This window comes from Rhinatrema bivittatum, chromosome 16 (assembly GCF_901001135.1).
Source record: "Rhinatrema bivittatum chromosome 16, aRhiBiv1.1, whole genome shotgun sequence".
Taxonomy (NCBI): domain Eukaryota; kingdom Metazoa; phylum Chordata; class Amphibia; order Gymnophiona; family Rhinatrematidae; genus Rhinatrema; species Rhinatrema bivittatum.
Genome location: NC_042630.1, coordinates 3,741,264 through 3,751,020, shown reverse-complemented (window position 1 = coordinate 3,751,020; position 9,757 = coordinate 3,741,264). Strand labels below are relative to the sequence as shown.

Genomic DNA, 9,757 nt, shown 5'->3' with positions numbered 1-9,757 from the left:
ACGATTACTAGATGCCTAGACAGTAAATGTACACGGCTATCTTTATATACACGGGCACACATCAAGTTGAATAGCCTTCATGAAAATAAATTCAGATGTTTTTATTGTCTCGATAGATTTGGAAGCAAAATTTCAAGATAATGCTAATTCGTTTCAGTGTCCGGGCGACAGAAAAATTCATTCTTGCTTGCTCCTTAAACGTTGCTTTCTGAACCTGGGACTCACTGGCATCTCGGGGACATGAGCTACTTGTTGCACTTTCTGCTGCCCAGAAACTGCAAACAGACAGGAAGTGCTCTTATTCATTCAGGGCAGGGAGTCTTTAAAAGGGGTGGGGTGCGGTGGAGGGAGGAGTTATTTGAAAGGCGGAAGCACCGAGAGGTGGTCACCTGTCCATCCTCTCCCTGTGTGTCCTGGCCCCAGGCTGAGCTCTAATTCCGGGCTCTGTCCCTGACTCTCTGTGCGGCCTCAGAGGAGTCACTTTAGTCTCCCTGGGTGTCAGTCCTGAAATGCCACCATCCTTTCACCCCTGTTTCTGAATCTGTCCTGTTCTGTTGTGTGGGTGAGGATTCATTACCTCCCAGGCCAGCTGCTTACAGTTCTCCTGGCCCTCAGATTACGACTTTTATCCAAGAGAATTCGGGCTGGGACACTCACATTTCTGGCCGCAAATTAACCACCTGAGGGGGATTAGGATTTATTTTGTATTCTATGTTTCTATTATAATCTCTCATAGAGCAGATAATAAAATCAATAGAAATAAACAGTAAAGAGGTGGAAGAGATGTAATAAAAGTGCCCCCTAGGACTTGTGGACAGAAAGTTGACCCTTCCTCCCCAGCTGATAGAGAGGATCATCCCTGTCTCTGTCAAGGTCACCTCCTTGCAGCAGGCAGCTCCTTATATACTTCTCTATTTAAGTGAAGGCCAGGGGGGAGAGAGAGAGGCAGCGCATGCGTTGGTCCCAGGAAAGGGGGCAGGAGCACCCGGGGGCCTGGGAGTGGAGCGCGTCCTGGCCCACGGTCACTGCTGCTGCGGCCAGAGCTGGACCTCGCACTGGCGGCCACTGCTTGATAAGAAACGGCCCCCACAGGAGGAGGAGAGGAGCTCTGGAGGTCAGCGGTCAGCTAAATACCAGCAATTGCACTTCTGGTGTAAAGCTCCTCCTGCTGGCCATTGGGCTCTCTTAATGACAAGTGGCCAGGCTGGCCAGCACCGGCAGCCCTCAATTACATCCCAGCTGCTGTCCTCTTCTCCTGATGCTGCGTGCACAGCATTCGCCCTACTTAACCAATAACTGAGAGAATGACTAGGACGCTCGCTCTATGACCCCCCACCTCCTCGCTAACTCAGTTCCAATTTCCACAATCAATTACCTAAATCAAATCCCAATCATTCTCAAACCTCAGTAGAAAATCACAGGACTTCTCCTGAGCTGAAGCTCTGAAGCACTCAGAGGACTTCACATGATTTCTTTTCCCCCGATGCATTCAGGAGATTGAATAAGCAGAGACGGTCTGTGCCCTGCACATTGTGTGCTTCCAGGGGGAAACACTAATGCCCTGCAGCCTGCAGAATAAACCTCAGCCACCCCCTGGGGTGAACCGAAGTCCCCACCACCCATACTGGCACGGCCCTGTCACGCGTGTACCGAGGGGCGAGTCTGTGCTAAGTAATTACCCGCCTGAGGTTCCTATTCCTTCACTCTGGGATCTCAGTCCCTGCAGCGAATGAAACTCACTTATAAGTACATAAAGATATATATATAATATAATATAAATACAGTATATACACACAGTGCCTGACCCCACAGCTGTCTGCAGAAGGTAAATGAGAGCTCGGGTGCTCTCCATCTCCCATCACCTGACTGAGCGGAATGAGCCCCCGGCATCTCTCCCCCTCATCCATCCTCCCCTCCTCCCTGTGAGTATTCATTTTAAGGGGTAAAGCGCATTTACTTGTGATATTAATATTAACGGCACTGTCCCCACTCCCACACCATTTGCAAGAGGGTCTAGCAGGGTCCACCCCCAAGAGAAGCACCATGAGAGCAGCTTGCAAGACCACATGGATATCCTCCTGCCCCCTGCTTCTCTCTGCTGGGACAAGCAGGCTCTTCCTGAAGGGGGAACTCGGCTGCTGCTTCCTGCCTTCCTGGGCAGCAGGGCTTCATCTCGCCACCACTGAAGTACCCGGGGCTCATTACTCCCTTCCAGCTCATTGAGTGCACACTCAGCTGCATGGATCTTCTTTCATGCCTGCTGATGAGATGGTTTATTTGCTGGGTCAATTCCTGCCAAGGGCATCACACCGACACATGTAATTTCCCATGCAGTGAAAAGGATCCGCCTTATTCCATATCCCCTCCTTGAGGACGCCTCCGTGAAAATGCAGGTAAATGCCCGTGTATTGTGGAAGAATCTGCACGATCTTATCATTTTCCACAAGCCCTGTTACTCACGTAAAGCATGAATACAGCATAGACAGCTGAAAAGCAGCATGCAGAGGAGGAGGGTGGGTTTTTTTTAATGTATTTATTTATTTTTTACAAAGAAAAGATGTGACTGTAATGAAAAGAGCACAACCTTTTATGCTAAACTTCAGTGAGAAAATGTAAGTAAATCCATCAGAAAGAAAAATCTAGGAGTAAGATCTAAAGTGCCAGCTAGCTGGCTGCTGTTTTGAAGACTCAGGCTAGTGCCAGTGCCTTTAAGCTATGCTCTGCAGCTCTCTCCAGGAGACAGTGAGCCTGCAATGTTCCTTTGTCCCTCCAATCGGTTCTGATTTCTCCCGATATTGGGAAGCACCTGGAGTCCATGTCTGAAAGGAGGACAGCGGGCGAATACAGCATGGGACCCCCCGGGGAGAGATCTCACAGGTCAGCTTTCTACCTCCAGCAACAACCAAGCACGGGGTCACCCAGCAAGATAAAGAGGCAATCGGTTTCCTACCCCCCGAAGCCTTCCTGCAGAGGACGGTGAGATCGTGCAATGCATTTGTAAACGAGGTTCCGCTACGGTTACAGCACCAAATCCGTTCAGTAGCAAAGGACGGTGAGATCGAGCAATGCATTTGTAAACGAGGTTCCGCTACGGTTACAGCACCGAATCCGTTCAGCAGAGGACGGTGAGATCGTGCAATGTATTTGTAAACGAGGTTCCGATACGGTTACAGCATCGAATCCATTCAGCAGAGGACGGTGAGATCGTGCAATGCATTTGTAAACGAGGTTCCGCTACGGTTACAGCACCGAATCCATTCAGCAGAGGACAGTGAGATTGTGCAATGCATTTGTAAACGAGGTTCCGCTACGGTTACAGCACCGAATCTGTTCAGTAGCAGAGGACGGTGAGATCGTGCAATACATTTGTAAACAAGGTTCTGCTACGGTTACAGCACCGAATCCGTTCAGTAGCAGAGGACGGTGAGATCGTGCAATGTATTTGTAAATGAGGTTCCGCTACGGTTACAGCACCGAATCCGTTCAGCAGAGGACGGTGAGATCGTGCAATGCATTTGTAAACGAGGTTCCGCTACGGTTACAGCATCGAATCCATTCAGCAGAGGACGGTGAGATCGTGCAATGCATTTGTAAACGAGGTTCCGCTACGGTTACAGCACCGAATCCATTCAGCAGAGGACGGTGAGATCGTGCAATGCATTTGTAAACGAGGTTCCGCTACGGTTACAGCACCGAATCCGTTCAGCAGAGGACGGTGAGATCGTGCAATGCATTTGTAAACGAGGTTCCGCTACGGTTACAGCACCGAATCCGTTCAGCAGAGGACGGTGAGATCGTGCAATACATTTGTAAACGAGGTTCCGCTACGGTTACAGCACCGAATCCGTTCAGTAGCAGAGGACGGTGAGATCGTGCAATGCATTTGTAAACGAGGTTCCGCTACGGTTAGAGCACCGAATCCGTTCAGCAGAGGACGGTGAGATCGTGCAATGCATTTGTAAACGAGGTTCCGCTACGGTTACAGCACCGAATCCGTTCAGCAGAGGACGGTGAGATCGTGCAATGCATTTGTAAACGAGGTTCCACTACGGTTACAGCATCGAATCCATTCAGCAGAGGACGGTGAGATCGTGCAATGCATTTGTAAACGAGGTTCCACTACGGTTACAGCATCGAATCCATTCAGCAGAGGACGGTGAGATCGTGCAATACATTTGTAAACGAGGTCCGCTACGGTTAGAGCACCGAATCCGTTCAGCAGAGGACGGTGAGATCGTGCAATGCATTTGTAAACGAGGTTCCGCTACGGTTACAGCACCGAATCCGTTCAGCAGCAGAGGACGGTGAGATCGTGCAATGCATTTGTAAACGAGGTTCCGCTACGGTTAGAGCACCGAATCCGTTCAGCAGAGGACGGTGAGATCGTGCAATGCATTTGTAAACGAGGTTCCGCTACGGTTACAGCACCGAATCCATTCAGCAGAGGACGGTGAGATCATGCAATACATTTGTAAACGAGGTCCGCTACGGTTAGAGCACCGAATCCGTTCAGCAGAGGACGGTGAGATCGTGCAATGCATTTGTAAACGAGGTTCCGCTACGGTTACAGCACCGAATCCGTTCAGCAGAGGACGGTGAGATCGTGCAATGCATTTGTAAACGAGGTTCCACTACGGTTACAGCATCGAATCCATTCAGCAGAGGACGGTGAGATCGTGCAATGCATTTGTAAACGAGGTTCCACTACGGTTACAGCATCGAATCCATTCAGCAGAGGACGGTGAGATCGTGCAATGCATTTGTAAACGAGGTCCCGCTACGGTTTCAGCACCGAATCCGTTCAGCAGCAGAGGACGGAGCTGCACTGCGCTGATCCGGTAACGCTGACTCCATCACCAGATTGGGGATCAGGAAGGAATTTTATTCACCGCTGCAGACGCCCCGGGGTTATCTCACCACCCCCTGATTTACCCCAGTCAGGGGCAGGTCGGACTCCAGGGCACAGATCTGTGGCTGAAGGATTCCATGCACGGGGGGCGTGCAGGGGCAATTTTCAAAGTGATTTGCATGGTTAAACAGGTGTTTATCCCTTTCAGTAGGGGGAATGGACGGCGATGGGAGCGAGGTCAGGGTAGAGGCAGCTTTTAGAAAAACCCCCACACCTGCTTCTTCCTGCTTTTCCTCTCTTACTTTTGTGACCTGCAACGTAGGAAGGGGATGGCATCCCCAAGCCGCAGGCCGCTCAGCTGGAAAAGGTTTGTAGCTTAGTTCCCAATGGGGAGTTTCCCTTTAAAACTCTGTTTGCAGCCGGGCACTGCTGAAAATGATCCTCACAAAGGGTGAGTTACCGCTCATGAAAAAGATCTAGGTGTCATAGTGGATAACACATTGAAATCGTCGGGTCAGTGTGCTGCGGCAGTCAAAAAAGCAAACAGAATGTTGGGAATTATTAGGAAGGGAATGGTGAATAAAACGGAAAATGTCATAATGCCTCTGTATCGCTCCATGGTGAGACCGCACCTTGAATACTGTGTACAATTCTGGTCACCTCATCTCAATAAAGATAGAATTGCGATGGAGAAGGTACAGAGAAGGGCAACCAAAATGATAAGGGGAATGGAACAGCTCCCCTATGAGGAAAGACTAAAGAGGTTAGGACTTTTCAGCTTGGAGAAGAGACGGCTGAGGGGGGATATGATAGAGGTGTTTAAGATCATGAGAGGTCTAGAACGGGTAGATGTGAATCGGTTATTTACACTTTCGGATAATAGAAGGACTAGGGTTTACTTTAAAATACCCTTGTAGGGCTTGTATATCTTACAAAAGTAATAGTTATATATTCTTAGAGCCTAAACAGTTGAAGGAGTTCTTGGTCGCTCACCCTCCACAAGCATCTACCACAGTCTTGGAGTAGAATAAGTAAGGGCTCTATGGAATGTTCAGTTAGTGAGTCACAATTTGATAAATATGGTATTAATTTCTTGTGTAAATGCTTCTGTTTATCATCTCCTTATTATCCTATAATTATGATGCCTAAAATGTAATAAGAAGTATTTATGTATTTTAGTTCTTCCTCATCAGTTTCTTTGTATTAGACATCAGATTTTCTGTAAAGAGATTATATCTTGGATAATTTCACACTGAAATTAACGTGTAAATTATTGTGCACACTAGCACGTCGGGGTCCCCTACCGCATAAATTTACTTCTGCTATGGCTCGGGGTTTTAAGGATTGGGGTGAAAAGGGGGGGTTGGAGAGCTATTAAACTAGGGGGATTTGGAAGTCCTATCTCTTAACTGGATGAACTGGGAACAAACTGGGAAAACTGGCAATTACATCGGCGCACGTCTGTTAAAATCCCCCAACATGGTAGAAAGGGCATTTGTGCGCATAGGCACGCGCCCTTGCACAGTCAGCCTATGTTATTACGTGTGCGTATGTTATACAATAGCAGCGTCCCTGCGCGTGAGCCGGCAAATCCACACACATGTGCACCGGTTTAAAGGTTACTGTCCTGGGAACAGCCACCACTGATAACCGGCAGCAGTAGCACAGGATCTTCTCGGTGTTTGGGATCCTGCCAGGTTCTTGTGGCCTGGATTGGCCACTGTTGGAAACAGGATGCTGGGTTTGATGGACCCTTGGTGTGACCCAGTATGGCATGTTCTTATGTTCTTATGCACTTGTGGGGAGGGGGGGGGGGGGTAAAGAGGATCTTTGCAAATCGAGCACCCTGCCTGTGGGTGGAAGGCCACGCGTTCTTCTACAAAATGCTTTACTGTTAGCCGCGCTGAGCCGAGCGGAGGGCTCCCGGGGGCAGGGAATGTTACAATGCACCACAAAAAGGCAAACCCTGGAAGAAGCAGCTGCTGATAAGTTGTCCTGGGGGAAGGCAGCTCTGGATTCCACATCAAAATGCAGAGATTTCAAAAGTGCACCCAACATGACCGGCATGAAAGTGAGATAATCTCGATAGCCTCAGCTCAAATCCTCACGCTCTCCCCAAGCATTTCCAGTGGCAAAAGGTGGCAACTCCAGCCTCCTCTTGCACCCCCGCACATCACTCGGAAACTTTCAGAAACAGAAATGTCTGACGCCTCTCCCCTCACTAAATTCGGCGCACCTGGGCCCAGGCACTCCTACGTTATCAGGTGGGGCTGGGGACCTCATACTCGCACCCAGACGTCCTGCACGAGCCCCCCAAGTTCTCCCTTCTACTGAACACAGGGCACCGTCATTTCCCCCAGCATCCGGCCACCATGCAAAAAACGTACTAAGGGTTCTCCGGGTTCTCAGTTCATGTTCAGCTGTAAATCTCTCCATTCCCAAACAATTTTGCTGGGCCGCACCCTGTGCAGAGTTCTCACAGCCTCCAGCTGAGAGAGGCCTGGTGTGGATTCAGAGCCTCTCCCGTCCTATCAGGAACACATCTCTATCCCTCCACCCTCCTCCCATGGGTTAGAAACTTTGAGCAAAGCTGCTTCAAGCAAGGCCCCCCTACAGTTAGCATCCAAAGGCAGCGCTTTCAGGAAGGGATACTCACCCCTCGCTCCTTGGCTGAACTGGGGGGTCAGTGCGCAGTCAGTACCTGTCTCACACCTTGAGACACCTCCAGGTTGTCTTTCATTTATTTATTTTCTCAAATGTAATTACATTCCCCCCATCAAAACCACCAAACTGTGTTACAATTACAGAACAATAACATAAAAAATATCTCATCCAAACCTCCCCAATCAACCCCCAGCCGACACTTTCCCATTGCTACTTTTAATACGTTTCGGCTAATTCCATCCCAACCGCAGTCATCATCACCTTCGTCATGAGGAAGGGGGTGCAGGTCTTTTGTACGTTTTCTGTCGTAATAATGTTTCTGTTTTCATTCACCTCCCCTGCCACCATGATCTGTCTAGCAGGAGTCGGAGCCTCCACTGGATGCCATGAGCCCCAGAAATGATTCGGCGGTGACGGAGTTCCTCATCCTGGGTTTCTCAGACCTCCCCGGGCTGCGAGTGCCTCTGTTCCTCCTCTTCCTGCTCGTGTACCTGTTCACCCTGGCAGGTAACCTCCTCATCCTGGCGGTGATCTGCACTGACTCCCACCTGCACACCCCCATGTACTTCTTCCTCTGCAACCTCTCCGTCCTGGACGCCTCCTCCTCCTCTGTCAGCCTCCCCAAGCTGCTAGACATCCTGGCGACCCAGAACAAAAGCATCGCCTTCTCTGCCTGCATGCTGCAGCAATACTTTTGTTCATCTCTGACCGCCACCGAATACTTCCTACTGGCTGCCATGGCCTACGATCGCTACGCCGCCATCTGCGACCCCTTGCACTACACTGTCCTGATGAGCAAGAAGCTCTCTGCCCTGCTGGCAGCCGGCTGCTGGGTCTCTATGTTCCTGGACAGCGCCATCTTCATGGTCTTCTTCTCCAGACTGGATTTCTGTGGAGCCAACCAGATCAACCACGTCTTCTGCGACATTGCCGCGTTGGTGCAGCTGGCCTGCAGCAACACCCGCACAGTCGAGCTCTACGTGCTCGTGCAGTCGGTGCTCATCATGTTCGGCCCCTTCCTGCTGACTCTGGCCTCCTACGGCTGCATCGTGGCAGCCATCTTGAAAATCCGTTCCGCCGAAGGGAGGCGCAAGGCCTTCTCCACCTGCTCCTCCCACCTCACGGTCGTTATTCTCTTCTACGTCACCCTCTTCTGCATGTACATGAGGCCCAAGTCAATGTTTTCCGCAGACTTGAACAAAATCTTCGCCTTACTATACACAGCTCTGATCCCCATGCTGAATCCCATGATTTACAGCCTGAGGAACAAAGACGTGAAGGACGCCCTGGTAAAACTCTGCAACAGGTGCAGCAAGAAGTGCTTAACATATGCACGCTAGATTATTAATAGATACAGACAGAAAATGTGCATGTCTGTTTTTTATACACATATGTACACATGTTTACATCTGCACATTTCAGGTGGAATAGCCATAACAAAAATAAATTCAGACGTTTTTATTGCCTCAATAGAATTTGGAAGCAAAATTTCAAGGTAATGATAATTTGTTTCAGTGACAGAAAATGTCATTCTTGTTTACACCAAATCGTCACCTTCCAAACCCGTGGCTCACTTACTGGCATCTCTGGGTCACGAACCTTTGACGCACTTCTTGCTGGCGAAAATCCGTTCATCTGCCCAGGAGCTGTATGCAGACAAACAGGAAGTACTCTTATTGTTTTAAGACAGCGTTTCTTTCAGTGGGGGTGGGGTTGAGAAGCAGGAGGTGATGCCCCTGAGCCGATGCACTCAGAAGAAGTCGCACTGGCAATGCCTGGGGCACCTCAAGTAAAGGGGGTTTCAAACATCAAGCATCACTTATCAGGAGCTTTTTAAAAAGTGAAATAAAAGACGATCTCACACTGACTCTCACAATCCTGCCTGGTGTTATACTTTCAGAGACTTGACCAGTGGGAGAAGTAAGGGCCGCTGAAAGTTAGCTGTGGAAATAAAGCAACCTCCTGCAGGATGCAGAACCACCACAAGGTGGCTCCTCCAACCTACTTGAGTTATCTTGGCTCCGCTCAGTAGTTGGAGCCGTGCGGTCAAACATAGAAAACAACGGGAGGGCTCAGACGTCCACCCGTCCCTCTGGCTAATTCTCCCCAGCTCTTCAAGCAAAGTTTAATTGGTGCTTCTAGGATTAGGTGGGCAAATGAGATGCTTCCTCTTATAGGCGTCAGCAATAGCCAAAGTCACTATCACAGGGTGATAATCCACATGTGCTGTTTCCCAGCTGCAAA

The 9,757-nt window shown here is 49.5% G+C and overlaps 1 protein-coding gene across 1 annotated transcript; it reads left to right on the top strand.

Annotated features, from left to right (window-relative positions):
- The first annotated feature begins 7,899 nt into the window (after positions 1–7,899).
- Positions 7,900–8,853, top strand: LOC115078401 (olfactory receptor 5B21-like). The gene has a single exon (XM_029581310.1). The coding sequence runs from the start codon at positions 7,900–7,902 to the stop codon at positions 8,851–8,853; it is 954 nt and encodes a 317-aa protein (XP_029437170.1).
- Positions 8,854–9,757: the final 904 nt, after the last annotated feature.

Coding starts and splice junctions, on each gene's coding strand:
- LOC115078401 (XM_029581310.1), top strand. CDS start 7,900: ATGAGCCCCAGAAATGATTCGGCGGTGACGGAGTTCCTCATCCTGGGT.